This window comes from Mustela erminea, chromosome 5 (assembly GCF_009829155.1).
Source record: "Mustela erminea isolate mMusErm1 chromosome 5, mMusErm1.Pri, whole genome shotgun sequence".
Classification (NCBI taxonomy): domain Eukaryota; kingdom Metazoa; phylum Chordata; class Mammalia; order Carnivora; family Mustelidae; genus Mustela; species Mustela erminea.
This window is the reverse complement of record NC_045618.1, coordinates 69,968,013-69,986,868: the sequence shown is the minus strand read 5'-3', so window position 1 is coordinate 69,986,868 and position 18,856 is coordinate 69,968,013. Positions and strand designations below refer to the sequence as shown.

The following is an 18,856-nucleotide window of genomic DNA, read 5'->3' as shown; positions in this document are numbered from 1 at the left end:
CAGTCCATCCAGTAGGTTCTGAGCATATTAGGCCTGGATTCTGCAATGAGTTAGTGGAAAAAGTAGGAATCGAAGGTTAGTCTGCTTGACTCCAACGGACAAGCTAGCTCCCAGCCACCACATCCTGCTGCCCCTTAAGTAGGTCACTGGGATGGCTGTTCCCTCGGAGGCCTCTTGGTGAATTTACTCCATCTAGAATGGGTTGTTTATCTTACAAATTTTGGACTGTAATTCAACAGCATACTAAAGACAGATTTATGTTTCTGAGTTAGACTAATATTAGCTCAGGAGACTGGTAGTATAAAATAAGAACGACAATTTATTAATTTAAAACATGTATTATAACTGTCAGGAGGACCAGAATGTTCACTTCGGCAGGCTAGTGTACTCTTTCCCTGTAGACAGACTTTTGTGGGAAGGCAGTTATTATCAGCAGGTTGCTTGGTGATCATGGAATTGGAGCAGGGGGAATTAACTATAATAACTTCATTGTTGAATGTCCTCAGATCATTAAAGGGAATCTCCATTTTAATCCTTTGTTTAAAATGTTGAGTCACCTGCATTCAGATGTACCCATTTCCACTACAAGTAGAGACCTTGTGAAATCATATTCCAGACAGTATGCTCTCTTCTGCATATAGCTGCTTAAGTAACATTTCTAACTTGGATGTCTTGTTATCACCTTCAGGCTCAAGGTGTCTGAAACCAGCTCCTTCTTTTCTCTGATTTTGTTACTTTTCCCATTAGAAGAATTATTTTTCGTAACCAAGATTTGAAACATGAACTGGAAATGTAAAAACAAACAAACAAAAAACCTTATGGAAGCATATAACTTTCAATCTTTTCAAAAAAACCACTCACTGCCTTTAAAAATGAATTAATATACATAAAAGCTCTTTGCTGTTACTTAGCCATTAGCTATTCCTTTTTCTGTCTTCCTCTTTTTCCATACCTCTTTCTTTTTTCTTTTTCTAAATATTTTTATTTGAGAGCGAGAGAGGGCGGGAGAGAGAGCATGAACAGGGTGGAGAGGTAAATGGAGCAGGAGAGGCACACTTACCCGCTGAGCAGGGAGCTCAACGTGGCACTCAATCTCAGGACCCTGGGATCATTACCTGAGCTTAACTTAACTGACTGAGACACCCAGGTGCCCCTATAACTCTTTTTCTTATTAACCCCTGCCCCATGACTTTCACACAAGGAAGCCACCATTTTAATCCCTTGCATAAGATGAAACCAAGAATTAAGTAAGACCTATCAGCAGCTTTCCTTTTTCTATTTCTTCTACTTTGGGGTGATGTAAAACATAAGGAATGTATTCATATAGATACTTTTTGTTCAGCATTTGGAAATGGTTGAATTTCAGAATCTTAAGCTCCTACTTCTAAAGGTAGATTCCACATTAGCAAACCTTTTCTCCCACCTGATTTGTCTACTCTATTTTCTTGGAACTTAGCTGGTCTGAAAGTTCAACAAAAGATGGTTTTTTCTTTACTCTGACATCTTTTAGAATTAGAGTGTCAGCTGGGGTACTTTGGTGAGTTGATAAATGTCCAAGAATGAAAGCACTAAATTTCACTTCCTCAAAGTTGAACTAGAATCTGCTACATTAATGTGAATCCTTTATTAAGCATGCCTGAAATTGTTCCTGTTACAAGGAAAATACTGGATTGGAGAAAACATGGGCCTGAAGGTCAATTCTTAATTTTTTGTTGTAACTTTATGTCTTAGTGAGTGAAAACACTTGAATAGGGTCACTAATAAGAAAAACTTTCACAAGTCTTGTAGAAATATTAATTTATATGATTGTGATTATATCACTCCGGATTAATTATAAAGTGGAGAAGATTTTTAGTAAAAAAGCTAAAATTCATAAAATGAATTTAACTCAGTATCTTTAAAATTTTTAAGACATTTTGGAAGATGATATTAGAGAAATTAAAAACATGAAATAGCTGTATGGCTTAGAGGTAGTTTTAGAAAGGTAGTTTGTTGGCTTAGGAGCTGTTAAAATGAGCAGTGTTTGCAGAAGTATCTAAAATAAGAGAGGAAGGGATGATATCATAGAATATATGTTTTGGTTACATTTATATTATGTATTTGTCTTTTGAAGTGGTTGTTAGGATTAATCCATCAAAGCAATGTAGCAAACCATTAAGAAGACAGAATAAGTTGGCCAGTGGCCAGTACTCTCATTAAATTCCTGAGAGATTGAATTTCTTTCTTCTGCCTACATTCTAATTGCCACCTGTCATGGTGTAGAGTCCCTTTTGCCCTCTTGCTTAAAGAATCATTCTTCCTTTCACCTGCTCCTGGGACTCTGAGTCCATGAAAACACATGTTGACTTAGTCTCAGGAGAGAATTTTAAGGCCCTAACAAGTTGGCTTAGAATTTGCAAGATGAGCCTTAACTGTCTGGCCAGATGGGGCCACCAGATTCAGATGTCAATGTCACAGAATCCATTCATCCTTCTCCCTGCTCCCATTTTGTATCCGTTGTGACTGTTTTTTTTTAGAACAAAGAGTCCTTGGATGAAAACACACATTTAACCATATTACTACTTACTTATTTTATTTTATTATTTTTAAAGACTTTATTTTATTATTTATTTATTATTAACATATAATGTATTACTTGTCTCAGGGGTACAGGTCTGTGATTCATCAGTCTTACACAATGCTCAGCACTCACCATAGCACACACCCTCCCCAGTGTCCATCACCCAGCCACCCTATCCCTCCTACCATCATCCCTTCCAGCAATTCTCAGTTTGTTTCCCGATAAAGAATCTCTTATGGTTTGTCTCCATCTCTGGTTTCATCTTGTTTCATTTTTCCCTCCCTTCCCCTATGATCCTCTGTCTTCTTTCTCAAATTCCTCATATCAGTGAAATAATATGATAATTGTCTTTCTCTGATTGGCTTATTTTGCTTAGTGTAATATCTTCTAGTTCCATCCACCTTATTGCAAATGGCAAGATCTCATTTTTCTTGATGGCTGCATATCATTTCATTGTAGATATGTACCACATCGTCTTTATCCATTCATCTATTGATGGACATCTAGGCTCTTCTCATAATTTGGCTATTGTGGACATTGCTGCTATAAACATTAGGGTGCATGTGCCCCTTCTGATCACTAAATAAAGATAAATACAAATAAATACTAAATACAAATACTAAATACTAAATACAAATACAGATATTTGTATCTTTAGGGTAAATATCCAGTAGTGCAGTTGCTGGGTCATAGGGTAGATCTATTTTCAACTTTTTGAGGAACCTCCTTACTGTTTTCTAGAGTGGCTGCACCAGCTTGAATTTCCACCAACAGTGTAAGAAAGTTCCCCTTTCTCTGCATCCTAACCAATATCTGTCATTTCCTAACTTGTTAATTTTAGCCATTCTGACTGCTGTGAGGTGATATCTCACTGTGGTTTTGATTTGTATTTCCCTGATGCCGAGTGATGTTGAGCACTTTTTCATGTGTCTGTTGGCCATTTATTTGGATGTCTTCTTTGAGAAATATCTGTTCATGTGAAAACTTTGAGAGAGAAAGGGAGAGAGCTCGCAGGGAGCCCCATGCAGGGCTGATCCCAGGACTCTGGGATGTTGGAGGCCACGGCATGGTTGGAGTTGAGGATCAAACCAGGCCCTGACTTGTGTCTCCTTCAAAGTCCAGACACCTTCACAAGGTTAAGGACAGGAAAGTTGAGTAACACTGAGAAAGGGTCTGTGCTGTGTCGTGTGCTCACTTACGTGACTTCCCACACACTTTCCCTACAGAAGGGAACAATGTGGTCAGGGTCATGAATTCTTAGAGGTCCTTGTTGTTCCTGTACCTCCCATAACCCACTCCTTGGTTGGTTGTCTTGCTAATGGCATTAGCTGAGACTACCTGGAATCACGAGGTTTGCTTGTAGTTAATGTAAACTTGTTATAGAAACTTGTGGTCATCTGACTAGGTACTGATGTATTACTCCTCCTATTGTGGTCTCTCTTATAAATGCTTGTAAGATGTGGAATAAAATAGGCACTGTTGGACATCCTCCTCAGTGTCCCTCCTGCCCCCATCTCTTTGTCTCTTAATTTCTTTTCACCGTCCTCTTACCCTCATGTTCCCTGATTGATTTGTCATGCCGGCCATGACACTGGGATCACAACCTGAGCTGAAGGCAGACACAACCAGCTGAGCAACCCAGGTGTCCCTATTCTTATTATTTCTTGCAGGAAGGCCTTACCTCTAAAGAAAAAATCTTTTCAATATATCTTTTAAAAATTATTATTAAATAGCTGTAGTGCCTCCTTTTGTTCTCCTTCTCCAAGCTTTGCAAAATTCTCTTCTTTCTGTTGCTCTTTAGTTTGCGTGCAGTACTCTTTCTCTGGTAAGCAAATGTTCATCCTTGAGGTTTTTCCTCGGCTGCAGATGGGGGTATAAAAAGAGGATGGGAATGGGCCAGAAGGAGGGAGTAGATGAGAAAGGCATGGTGGCTCCCAGGTTGGGACGATCTAAGATGTTCTGGCACGTGGGGTTGGGTCCTGGGAAGGGATAGTTGCTAAAAGGGAAGTGGCTTTACACTTATTGTGGTGAGCATTGAGTAATGTATACAATTGCCGAATCCATACTTGGATTCAGGTGGTACACCTGAAACTAGGACAACATTGTATGTTCATTATACTTCAATAAAGGGGTTCCTGGGTGGCTCAGTCGGTTGAGTGTCTGACTCTCGATTTCAGCTCAGGTCGTGATCTCAGGGACATGGAATCATGTTGGATTCTGCACTCAGTGGGGAGTCCGCTTGACGATTTTCTCCTTCTCCCTCTCCCTCCACACTCTCTTTCTCTCACATGAATAAATATTTAATTATATATACTTCACTACAAAAAGATTTAAAAAGGGAAGAGCCTTTTAATGTATGAAAGTCCTTGGTCTTTTCCTAATAGAAATTAAAGACCTCATTCCTTGTTTCATTTAGCGAATATTTATTGAGCATAGTTATATGCCGTTCATGCATTAGGTACTGGAAATATAGCTGTGGACCAGACAGATGAGGTCACTGTCCTACTGGAGTTTGTAGACTAATGAGGACATAGGCAATATAATATAATAATAGGCAAATATGTTCTGGAGTGATAGAGGCTCTCGTGGGAAGTTCTGGATTATATGAGAGCACATACAGGTGCTCCTATCTCTGATCTGGGGGATCAGAGAGGCCTCATAGAGGAAGTAATATATGAATTGATATGGGAAATACAAGTGGGAGTTAGGTTAAGGGGTTGGATGGGTTAGGTGGTTATAGGCAGAGTGAAGAGCATGGGGTGGGCTCCCAGGTGGAAAGAAGCTGAGCTGAGTGTTTCTGGAGTATAGATATGATGGGGTACAAGGAGGCATGGGGGCAGTGAAGAGAGCGATGGAAAATTAGGCTAGAAAAATGAGCAAGGACCAGGTTGTGGAGGGTCCAAGGGGTCATGCTAGAATTTGATCTTTTTTTCTTTTTTCTTTTTTAAAGATTTTATTTATTTGACAGAGAGAGATCACAAGTAGATGGAGAGGCAGGCAGAGAGAGAGAGAGAGAGAAGGAAGCAGGCTCCCTGCTGAGCAGAGAGCCCGATGTGGGACTCGATCCCAGGACCCTGAGGCCATGACCTGAGCCGAAGGCAGCGGCTTTAACCCACTGAGTCACCTAGACGCCCTGATCTTTTTTTCTAAGGGCAATGGGAAGTCATTGGAAGGTTTTCATCAGGGGTGTGACAGGATGCCATTTGTCTTTTATAAAGATGACTCTGATTCAGGATGGACCCTGGTCTATAGGTGGCTAAGGCTGGAGCAGAGAAACCTGTTATGAACAATGCAGGGAAAAGCACTCAGTCATCGGCAAGCGTTCCTAGAAACAACCAGATTCCTGAAGCTGTGGTGGTGGTGGGAGGGCTCATCTTGGGCAAGACAGTTGGTAGAAAGTATTGGGGGGAGAAACAGAAGAGTTAGTGATGGATTATATTTAATATTTAAGGACTTATCCCTTTTCTAGCAGCACCTGGCTGCAGTTCTCCCATTTTCTTGTGCAGTTTCATCATTTTTAGTAACCAGTCCCTAGAAAAGCAGCAGGTGTCACAAAGTGTCAGTGGTCCTGTTTGCCAGACACATTCAGGAGTAGCTGTGCCATCAGCAGGTTGCTGCTTTTCCTGGGGGTGGCGGGAAGGAAATCATGGATCTGGGGCCACGACAGGGAAAAATAGGGATGGTTTTAGTCTTTTTAGACTCCGAGAGATTTGTAGTGGAGCAGTGGCAGTTGATGAATTACCTTTGTATTCTCCTTTCTCGCAACTACTAAACTAGAAGCATTGACTGTTCCTCTCTTCTGGTCTCTGTATGACCAACTTCTTCTTTATGTGTGTTCACTGCATCCTGCCACAGCCCTTCTTTGAGCAGGAAGTGAGTAAGTCATTTCCCTTTCAGCCTGAAAGAGCATGTGCCTACCCTCTCATGGGTTTGCAAAGGTTCCTGAGTTCATTTCTAACATCTGTCAGGTTTTAAATCTTTGAAATCATTTGCCCCTTTCTTTATTCTAAATCTTCTAATAGAGTCTACCATAATTAGATCCTTCATAGGGAAAATGGAAAGGTGATATCGACATTATTCTGGCTTTTTTGGTAAATACTTGGAGAAGACTCTACACAGAATGAATGGAGGGAAATTTTTGAAGTGTGAACCTGGCAGCCTCTCTCCTGTGATTCAGCAGTGGTTCTCAGTGCTAGCTTTGGGAAGGAGTCATCTAATGAGTCTTGAATAAAAAGCAGATACTGTAACTTCACCCCTGATATACTCTGATTTGTAGTGTTTGGGATGCATTCGAAAATTTGGCTCAATTTGTGACAACGTGGATGGAACTAGAGGGTATTATGCTTAGCGAAGTAAGTCAATCAGAGAAAGACAATTATCATATGATCTCCCTGATATGAGGAAGTGGAGATGTAATGTGGGGGGGGGGGTTGGGGGTAGGAAAAGATAAGTGAAACAAGATGGGAGTTGGAGGGAGACAAACCATCAGAAACTCTTAATCTCACAAAACAAACTGAGGGTTGCTGGGGGGAGGGGGGTGGAGAGAGGGTGGTGGGGTTATGGACATTGGGGAGGGTGTGTGCTATGGTGAGTGCTGTGAAGTGTGTAAACCTGGCAATTCACTGACCTGTACCCCTGGGGCTAAAAATACATTATAAGTTTATAAAAAAATAAATTAAAAAAATTTTGGCTCAATTTTAATGCCAAATTGAATGGCACACTTGAGCTTATCTTCCGTTGTTTCACATAGCATATAATACAAATAGATTACTTTTGTGTAGAGTTATTTTTATCCAGTTAAATTTAAACCTGGTAAGTGGAATCTGTTATGCATTATTGTGCCAATGACTCCTAGTCATCTAGATTTGACTAGGAAGAAAGTTAAAAGGTAGAAGCTTGTGGTTAATAAACATTTTAAAAACATTAATGTTGTATACTTTTCTTGTTTCCTATGTAGGCCAACTGGTGAAACCTGGTGAAACATAAACAGATATAATAATGTTCTGCAGTAAAAAGAAATCACTTGGTAAGCTCTTCAGATGATAAAGTGAACATGACTTAATTTTTATTTTACTTTTAAAAATTTAATTTTAGAGGCACCTGAGTGGCTCAGTGGGTTAAGCCTCTGCTTTTGGCTCAGGTCATGATCCCAGGGTCCTGGGATTGAGCCCCGCATCGGGCTCTCTGCTCAGCAGGGAGCCTCCTTCCCCCTCTCTCTCTGCCTGCCTCTCTGTCTACTTGTGATCTCGCTCTGTCAAATAAATAAATAAAAATAAAAAATAAAAAAAATTTCACTTCATTTTATTTTGTGAACATGTAATTTATATATAAAACCCCACATAAATCTTAATTGTTCAGTTTGCATTTTGACAGTGGTATACACCAGTCTAATTACCACCCCAAAACAAGATATAGAACATTTCTATCACCCCGAAGTTCTCGTGTGCCCTTTAAAAAATTATTTTTAATTGAAGTATAGTTGACATACAATATTAGTTTCAGTTGTATATCATAGTGAATTGATATTTATATATATTATGAAATGCTTATCATAAGTATAATTGACATCCATCATCATGCAAAGTTATTATATTATTGTAGTCACTATGCAATACTTTATATTCTTGGGCTTCTTCAAAGTTTGTACTTTATAACCCTCTTCATCTGTTTTGCCTATCTCCTCATCCCCACTTCCCTTTGGCAACCACCAGTTTGTTCTCTGTATTTATGAGTCTGTTTCTATTTTGCTTTGTTTATTCATTTGTTTTTTAAATTCCACATGTAAGTAAAATCATACAGTATTTGTCTTTGTCAGACTTATTTCACTAAACTTAGTGCCTTCTAGGTCCACACATGTCAAAATTACAAGATTTCATTCTTTCTAATGGCTGAATAGTATTTCTGTGAGAGAGAGAGAGTGTGTGTGTAGCGTATCTTTATCCATTCATCTATTGGTGGACACTTAGGTTGCTTTCACCTTGGGTATTATGAGTAATACTGCAATAAACATAGGAATTCATGTATCTTTTTGAATTAGGGTTTTTGTTTTCTTGGGGTAAATAACCAGAGGTGGGATTGCTGGATTATATGGTATTTTTAATCTTTTGTGAAACCTCTGTACCATTTTTCATAGTGGTGGTACTAATTTACTTGCCCACAAACAATGCATGAGAGTTCCCTTTTCTCCATATCCTCACCAACACTTCTTATTTCTTGTCTTTTTGATTCTACCTACTCTGATGGTTGTAAGGTGATATCTCATTGTGGTTTTGATTTGCACTTCCCTGATGCTTAGTGATGTTGAGCATCTTGTTAAGTGTCTGTTGGCTGTCTGTATATATTCTTTGGAAAAATGTCTATTCAGGTCCTCTGCCCATTTTTAATCTGATTTTTTTTTTTTTATCCTGAGTAGTATGAGTTCTTTATATTAACCCCTTACCAGATACGTCATTTACAAACATCGTCTCCCATTCAGTAGGTTGTCTTTCTTTTTTCCTTCCTTCCTCCCTTCCTGCTTTTCTTTTCTCTTTCTTTTCTTTCTTCAAGATTAATTTAGAGCAAGCTGGGGTGGGGAGGGTTCGAGGGAGAGGAAGAGAGAAACTTTAGCAGATCTTGGGGCTCGATCTCACAACTCTGGTATCACAACCTGAGCCAAAACCAAGAGTCAGATGCTTAATTGCACCACGCAGGCATCCCTGTCTTTTCATTTTGTTAATGGTTTTCTTCACTGGGCAGAAGACTTTTAGTTTGATACAATCCCAGTTGTTCATTGTTATCTGCAAATAGTGACAATTCTATTTCTTCCTTAACAATTTGGATGCATTTAATTTCTTTTCCTTATTTGATTGTTGTAACTAGGACTTCCAGTATTATGTTAAAAAAAAGTGGCAAGAGTGGACATCTTTGTCTTGCTCCTGATCTTACGGGAAACATTTTAGCTTTTCACCACTAAGGATGATGTTAGCTCTGGGTTTGTTATACATGGCCTTTACCATGTTGAGATATGTGCCCTCTATACCCACTTAGTTGCAGTTTTTATCATGAATGAATGAAAAATTTTGTTGAATGCTTCCCATGCATTTGCATATGATCATATGATATTTATCCTTCATTTTATTAATGTGGTGTGTTATACTGGTTGATTCGTGGATATGAATCATCTTTGCATTCCTGGAAGAATCTTCTAAGATCAAGGATATTCTGTATAAACACAATATTGTCACTATATTCTAGGAATATAACATTGATAAATCATAGTGGATTCCATTTTTCAATTCCTCAATTTGCCTGTAAAATATCTTATCTCTCAGAGCTGGTTTTTAATCTTGGTACAATGTCCAATAGATGTTCATACAGTCTGTTTGGCGTTTAATCTCTTTATTTTCTTTTAAATTTAGAACTGTTTTTCATTATATAGAATTTAGTAAAAGTCCAGTCCAACTGCTAAATAGATTTGGCACCAAAATTTAAAAAAGAATTTGCTTTGTAATGGGAAATGACTTGATTGACAGTGTTTTTATGAGGAATGCAACTTTCTGGTCTTCCTAATACAGAATTTCATTTTACAGATTACTAGTCATTGCTGTGTAAAGAAGCTAAATGTTTTGGCCACATATGTGGGTCTATATCTTCTTTGTGACAGATTCTCAGAGAAAACTGACACACCATCAGCATCATCATGATAGGGAATGACTCATCTTTGGATTATATCAGTTCCTATAGATTCCCTCATAGACTGGGGAACGAGTATAACTTACTCATTTGCTATGCAGTCAGTCAACAAATATTTTAAGCCCCTGTGATATGCTAGGAAGTGCCAACCTTCAACCATGTAAAAATGTAGATTTTTACATTCCAATAAAATGTATGTATCCTCACACAATTGTTAAGTTTATAGTAACAATGATAACTTAAAAATAGTTTGCTAAACATTGCTACAAGTGCTATATTTGCCAGGGGAACCCAGACTAGAGAACTTCTAAGCAGCCTGGGGTTGTTAGGGGGAAAAATCATGAAGTGATATTTTACCTCAATGAGATATTGAATATCCTCAACAAATGTGTACTTCATTTATATAAACTTCTACAACCTCATCAGGAAGCTTGGGCCATAGGTGATACATATGAAAATACAACAAGCTGAGCATGATGTTGTGGGGAAATAATAAGTTTATCCTGTATATGCTTTATTATTTGTTAATACCATATTCATATAAATCTCACATTCTTCAAGATATAAAAAATTCCAGCTAATCGACTCAGTTCAAACATTATAATTGTAGTCTATGTTCTGTTTGCTTTTTTAAAATATTAATTCCAGTATAGTTAACATACAGTGTTATATTAGTTTCAGGTGTATGATACAGTGATTCAACAATTCTATACATTACTCAGTGCTCATCATAAGTGTACTCTTAATTTCTTTTATCTATTTCACCCATTACCCACCCCTGACCTCTGGTAACCATCAGTTTGTTCTCTATAGTTAAAAGTCTGTTTTTAGTTTATCCCTTTTTTCTTTGTTCATTTAATTTTGTTTCTTAAATTCCACAAGTCGGTGAAATCGTCAGGTATTTGACTTTCTGTGACTGATTTATTTTCCTTAGCATTATACATTTTGGCTCTGTCCATGCCACTGCAAATGTCAGAATTTCATTCTTTTTTTATGGTTGAATAATATTATATTAGGTATATATACCACTTCATTATCCAGTCATCTACCAAAGGACACTGAGCTGCTTCCACAGTTTGGCAATGTAAATAATGCTGCAATAAACAGGGGTGCATGTATCCCTTCAAATTAGTGTTTTCATATTCTTTAGTTAAATATCCAGTAGTGGAGTTACTGGATCATATGGTAATTCCATTTTTAATTTTTTGAAGAACCTCCGTATTGTTTTCTTCAATAGCTACACCATTTTGCATTCCTACCAACACTACACAAGTGTTCCTTTTTCTCTAATTCTCACCATAAATCGTTGTTTCTTGTGATTTTGATTTTAGCCATTCTGACAGGTGTGAGGTGTTAGCTCATCGTGGTCTTGATTTGAATTTCCTTGATGATGAGTGATGATTATCTCTTCATGTGTCTGTTGGCCACCTGTATGTCTTCCCTTGGAGAAATGTCTGTTCATGTCTTCTGCCCATTTTAAAATTAGATTATTTGGGGTTTTTTTGGCATTGAGTTGTAGAAGTTCTTTATGTATTTCGGATACTAACCCTTTATTGGATATATCATTTGCAAATAACTTCTTGCATTCAGTAGGCTGTGTTCTTAGTTTTGTTGATTGTTTCCTTTGCTGTGCAGAAGCTTTTTATTTTGATGTAGTCTCAGTAGTTTATTTTTGCTTTCATTTCCCTTGCCTCAGGAGACCTATCTAGAACAATATTATTACCACTAACGTCTAAGAAATTACTGCCTGTGCTCTCTTCTAGAATTTTTATGGTTTCAGGTTTTACAATTAAGTCCTTGATCCATTTTGAGTTTATTTTTGTGTATGGTGTGAGAAAGTGGTCCAATTTCACTCTTTTGGCTGTAGTGATCCAGTTTTCCCAACACTATTTGTTGAAGAGACTGTCTTTTTTTCCCATTGCATATTCTTTCCTGCTTTGTCAAAAATTAATTGATCATATAATTGTAGATTTATTTCTGGGTTTTCTATTCTGTTCCATTGATCTGTATGTCTTTTTTTTTTGTGCCAGTATCATACTTTTTTGATTATTATAGAGTTGTGGTGTATCTTGAAATCTGGGGTTTGATACTTCCAGTTTTGTTCTTCTCTTTCAAGATTGCTTTGGCTACTCAGGATCTTTCAGTACAAATTTTAAGATTATTCTAGTTCTGTGAAAAATGTTTTTGGCATTTTGATAGGGATTGCATTAAATTTGCAGGTTGCTTTGGGTAGTATTTAGCAATATTTGTTCTTATATTCACACACAAAAGAATATCTTTTCATTTGTGTTAAATTCAATTTCTGTCATGAACATTTTAATAGTTTCCAGAGTACAAGTTTTTCACCTCTCTGTTTAAGTTATTCCTAAGTATTTTATTATTTTTGGTGCAATTATAAATGGGACTGTTTTCTTACTTCCTCTTTCTGCTACTTTATTGTTAGTGATAGAAATGTAATATATTTCTGTATATTGATTTTTTAATCCTGTGACTTTATTGAATTTGTTTATCGGTTCTAGTAGTTTTTTAAAGATTTTATTTATTTGAGGGAAAGAATGTGCGTGAACATGAGCATGGGTGAAGGGGGTGCAGAAGGAGATGCAGACTCTCTGAGCAGAGAGTCTGATGTGGTGCTCAATCCCAGCACTCCGGGATCATGACATGAGCTGAAGGCAGCCGCTTGACTGAGTGTCGGAGTGAGCTACCCAGGTGCTCCATCTCTAGTAGTTTTTTGGTGGAGTCTTTAGGGTTTTCTACATATAGTATCATGTTATATGCAAATAGGGAAAGTTTTCCTCTTTCTTATCATTTTGGATGACTTTTGTTTCTTTATGTTGTCTGACTGCTGTGGCTAGGACTTGCAGTACTATGTTGAATAAAAGCAGTGAGAATGGAACATTTATTCTATTTACAAAGTAAATATTGATATGTATATACTTATTTCTGTTTTGTTAGTTGTTTTATGGTGGTTTTTGTAATTCTCTTCTGTTCCTTTCTTTTCATGCTCTCTTTTACAGTTTGCTGTTTTTCTTTAATGATATACTTGGATTCCTTTCTCTTATTTTTTGCATATGTATTGTCAGTTTTTTGTGGTTACTGTTAGGTTATATATGACATCTTATGCCTGTAGTGGTCTATAATAGTTGATGGTTGCTTAAGTGTGAACCCATTCTTTAGTCTTTTCACCACCCTCCTGCTCAGGTTTCAGATACATGGTGTCATAATTTCTATCTTTTCATTTTGTGATCTCTTGACTGATTTTTAAAAATGTACCTATTTTTTATTGTTTTTGCATTTCCCACTTCTCTCACTCATACTTGAGGTTTTCCTTTCTACACAGTGAGTCCCCTTTAACATTTCTTGTAGGGCTGGGTTAGTGGTATAAATTCCTTTGTTTTTGTTTGAGAAATTGTTTATCTTTCTTTCTATTCCGAATGATCATCTTGCTGGATAGAATTCTTAGCTGAAGTTTTTTGTTGTTGTTTTCTTTTTTTGTTTGTTTGTTTGTCTTTCCTCTCATCACTGAATGTATCATGCCACTTCCTTCTGTCCTACAAAGTGTCTGCCAAAAAAACAGCTGATAGCTTTCTGGGGTTTCCCTTGTATGTCACTGTTTTCTTTTCTCTTTCTGCTTTTCAAGTGTTTTCTTGTCACTATTTTTGCCATTTGAATTACTATGTGTCTTAGTGTGGGCCTCCTTGGGTTGATTTTGTTGGGGGCTCTCTGTGCAGGTGGATTTCTGTTACCTTCCCAGATACGAGAAGTTTTCAGGTATTATTTCTTCCAATTAATATTCTTCCTCCTTTTCTCTCTCTTCTCCTTCTGGGATCCCTATATTGCAAATATTATTATGCTTGATGGGGACTGAGTTCCTTAAGTCTATTGTAATTTTTTAAAATTTATTTTCTCTCTCCTGTTCAGTTTGATTATTTTCCATTACTCTGACCTCTAGGTAGATAATCTGTTCTTCTTCCTTTAGTCTACTATTTATTCTATGTAGTGTATTTTTTTTTCTTGTTCCATCTAATGTATTTTTAATTTCAGTTATTGAGTTCTTCATCTCTGATTGGTTCTTTTTAAAGTTCTTTTTCTCTTAGTTGAGGGTCTCAGGGAAGTCCTCCAGTCTTTGCTCGGGTCCAGTGAGTATCTTTGTCACCATTACTTTAAATTCTCTATGAGGTGTATTATTATCTCCATTTTGTTTAGGTCTCTTGCTGTGATTTTGCCCTGTTGTTTCATTGAGGGCATATTCCTCTGTCTCCTCATTTTATGTAATTCTCTGTGTCTGTTTCTATGTGTTAAGAAGGTTAACAAGATCTTCTGCTCTTGAAAGTAGTGAAATTATGAAGAAGAGGTCCTTTAGTGCTATCCAGTGCAATGTCCCTTCTTCACCAGAAGCTAGTGTTTCAGAGATATTTCCTATGTGCATTGTGTGCACCATGCTCTTGTGGCTGAGCCACATTTGTCTTCGGTCCAGTCATATGCAATGGCCCTCTTTGCCTGGAGTGGGCAGGATTTGGTTCCTATTGTTAGTGGGTCAGGCTGGGGCTACCATGGGCTTAAGTTGAGTTAGACTAGGCATTTGCCAGAGATGGAATTGCTTCAAACTGCAGAGCACTTTCCCTGCATTGTCCCCTCAAAAAGTTTGTGGGTGGAGCCTGTAATCAGATCACATGTCTTCCTGGGGCCATAGTTGAAAGGGTCTGTGTGGTTATTGTCCCCTCTCCCTGGGGGCAGGAATTACTTTGGAGTGCTACCAACCCCTCTCAGGCTGCTTGCATACTGCCAGGTTTGTGACATCAATTTGGGTGGGTTCTGACCAGGGACATATTGGAAGGGACAGATCCACAGAAGTGCTGGGGCTGGGGTGCTGGTGTTGACAAAATTTGTGTCTGGGTCTGGTTTGAGTGAGAACCTGGCTGGAGGGACAGGACCCTGGAGAATGCAGTAGCAGGGCATAGCTGTTAGCAAGCTAGATAGCAGGTGTTCATGCTATGCTGGTTCCTGTAGGGATCCCTGTGTCTAGGCTGAGGGGAGGGGAGGGAATTAGTGTCCACCAGCTCCTGTGTTCCTTGAGAAGTCTCCCAAGGACTACTACTTCTCCAGTACATTTTCTGAGATTAGTAAACAAGTCATGTTCCTGTAAACTTCAGATTATGTATGTCCTTGGGGATGTTTGTTGTGCTGTCTCTTTTAGTGTAGGGACTCTCCATACTCTACAGAGTGGAACAGGTTGATTTTTAAGTTCCAGTTGTTATGCTTTGCTGATTATAAGAATTTGAGAAATTATGCCCCTCTGGTTTTCAAAGGCAAATGTTATGGGAATTCTGTGGACCTGGAGTGCCTGTTGTGAGAGTCTGTTTCTTTCCAGTTTCTGCACCCATGGTGTCCCTCCCCTTCCATGAATAGTCCCATAGATCTTTTAAAGTTCTGACTATGCCTCTGCTTTCCTATCCTCTTTGATGTGTCCTCCTCTCTGCATTTAGCTGTGGAGAGTCAGTTCTGCCAGCCTTCTAATGGTTTCTGGATTATTTACACTCATGTGGGTGTTACCTGATTTGTTTCTCTGGGGACAAAGTGAGCTTATGGTTCTCCTGCACCATCTTCTCCAAAGTTCTCTGTTCTTGGTAAATGTCCTTTCTATGGAGGTCATATGGGAGGTCCAAGACAAATCATTTCCAAGTCTATGAAGACCATTATTCTTGTGTAAAATTCTTAAATGAGATTTCATGTAGTTTGGTAATCTGGGAAGGAAGAGAGGTGGATAATTACAGGTTGTCTTTAAACTGGCTAAAGCTGTTCCAGGTTCCAAAATGTGGAGGTTGTGGACCTAGCACACATGACTCCACAGGGAATTCCTCCATATGTTTATGAGGGTGTGGAGTAGGTCATATTATGTCTATCATTGGTATTTGTTGACCCCTTCCTCCAAAAAATACTAAAAAGTATATTTTACAGTTGTGTGGTTAAAAAGACAAATGCAAACTTTATAAGATTATAAGGTTAAGTTTATTATTATGAATCCATTATTATATTCATTTTTTCTTCTGGTCTTAAAATAAAAATTTAAACATTTTTGTGTCCCTCAAAGTATTATGGGCCCTAGGTGATGTATCTATTGTACTTACAAAATAAATAGCTCTTTGGTTGGAATTTATATTCCAGCTTCTTAGGCATTATTGCGAGCTTATATTACTTAGATAGTGGGTTGGTCCTGCAGTAGAAGATTGGTGATATAAAAGATATGTAAGATGGCACCTACCCTTATAGGCACCATATCAATGCATATAAAAGTACATGTGTATTAATGTATGTGTTTAAGGAGGGTTATTTTTGCTTGTGTTTATTCCTTATGGAAAAACAACAAATCCAAAAGTTGATTAAGTACTTTTGCAATTATACTTGTGAAGGCATTAATTTTTGTTTGAATTTGGTTTCTTTCTTCTTTCTTTCTTTTCTTTTTTTAATTAAAGATTTATTTATTTATTTATTTTACAGACAGAGATCCCAAGTAGGCAGAGAGGCAGGCGGCGGGGGGTGGGGGCGGGAAGCAGGCTCCCAGGGAGCCTGATGTGGGTCTTGATCCCAGGATCCTGAGATCATGACCTGAGCTGAAGGTAGGGGCTTAACCCACTGAGCCACCCAGGCACCCCCTTGAACTTTGTTTCTTTCTTTCTTTTTTTTTTTTTTTAAAGGTTTTATTTATTTATTTGACAGAGAGAGATCACAAGTAGACAGAGAGGCAGGCAGAGAGAGAGAGAGAGGAGGAAACAGGCTCCCTGCCGAGCAGAGAGCCCGATGCGGGACTCTATCCCAGGACCCTGAGATCATGACCTGAGCCGAAGGCAGCAGCTTAACCCACTGAGCCACCCAGGCGCCCCTTGAACTTGGTTTCTAATACAATAATTTGTTTAGAAAAATGGATATAATTTTTTCAAAACCTTCTATTTTTCTTAGTAAACCAAAAATGAGGTCATTAGAATGAAGTGCTAATCAGCACTTGCCAGTCAGTGACATACTAAGACAGTGCTAGTTTTACAAAAACTCTTAAAACTTTGAGGTTAGTATTTTCTTTTCTTTCTTCCTCTTTTTAATAAAGATTTTAAAAATTTATTTGAGAGAGAGAGACAGAGAGCAAGAGAGAACATGAGCAGGAGTGGGGGTTTGGGAGAAACCAGCTCCCTGCTGAATAGGGAGCCCAATGTGGGGCTAGATCCCAGGACTCTGGGATCATGACTTGAGCCAAAGGCAGCTGCTTAACCGAATAAGCCACCTAGGCACCGTTGGAGTTAGAATTCTCTAATTAGTTCTCCTGCACATTTTCATAACTTTTTGGTATCTAGAGGGAACAAGACATGGGAAATTTTATTTGGTTCCACTACAGATGAAGGAGAAATGCCTATTCCATTTCATTTCACTTTACTAAATTTCTGTGCCAAAACATGATAGAAATTATTCCAGACATTGAATATTTGTTTCTTATCCTATGTATTGTAGGGCATAAGTTATCCCATTGTTTGTTCATCAGCTTTGCAACTGGGAGGGAAGCAAGAGGTAGCATTGTTATTCTTAGTCCACCTTGTGGTCTAGATTTTTTTTTTTTTTTTTTACATTTTATTTTATTTATTTGACAGAGAGAAATCACAAGTAGTTGGAGAGGCAGGCAGAGAGAGAGAGAGGAGGAAGCAGGCTCCCTGCCAAGCAGAGAGCCCCATGTGGGACTCGATCCCAGGACCCTGAGATCATGACCTGAGCCGAAGGCAGCGGCTTAACCCACTGAGCCACCCAGGCGCCCCATGTGGTCTAGATTTTTATGCTGTGCTTAAATTTCTTTGAAAAAGAAGTCTTTTTTTTCCCCCTTTGTACAGAGAGTAAACTATATACTTAAAAATTTGCTATCATAGTCATTGTGTACAGTTACAAACAGAAAGTGTTAAAAAGAGATTTCTTCTGGCTCTCATATACTTCCAAAAGTTGTGTGCTGCTCTATTTGAGGTATTATGTAGGCTTTGAGCAATCTGGTGTTTTATTACTCAGGATATAGTCTAGTTTGGGCTGCTATTAAAAAAAAAATCACCAGTCACGGAGACTCTCTAAAGGCGCTGTTCCTCAACACCATCCTTTATTACCTCTCTGTGGATTTGGAGGTGGGGTATATATTCTCTTCTTGAACACTTTTTTTTCTTGGTCTTCACGACTCTTGTGGAAATTCTTGCTACTCAGACTGCTATGACCCTGTCTCCTTCACTGGACCTCAGTGGTGGAATTGCCCCTGGTTCTGTCCTCTGTCCTCTTCTGTCAGTATAGTGTGTTCCTCAGAGGAGTGCTCTTCTATCATGGCTTCCACTCATCTCTGTGGAGATAACTTTTAAATCTGTGGTGTCCATCATGTCATCTTTCCTAAATATTCTACCTTATTTCTAATTGGTACTCTTTTAATCTAAGCATTCTGTTAATATAGTTTCAGGTTGTATAGAATGATAAAACCTGGGAATTAGGAGGGTCTTCAAAATCATCTTGTCCAAATTTTCTTCCAACTTGACAATTTATTCCTGTAGTGTTGCTGAATATTTTCCTTGATTACTTACTCTAACATGTTCAAGCATGTACTGTAAGAGCTAGATC

At 38.2% G+C, this 18,856-nt stretch overlaps 1 protein-coding gene across 9 annotated transcripts in view; it reads left to right on the top strand.

Annotated features, from left to right (window-relative positions):
* ATP8B4 (ATPase phospholipid transporting 8B4 (putative)) overlaps positions 1-18,856 on the top strand; it is a 268,272-nt gene that overhangs the window by 16,263 nt on the left and 233,153 nt on the right. For all 9 annotated transcript variants that reach the window (XM_032343690.1, XM_032343682.1, XM_032343688.1 and 6 more), the window contains one exon: positions 7,518-7,586. In XM_032343690.1, the coding sequence (XP_032199581.1) occupies positions 7,559-7,586 (28 nt within the window). In that variant the 5' untranslated portion in view covers positions 7,518-7,558. The remainder of the gene's footprint in view (positions 1-7,517; positions 7,587-18,856) is intronic.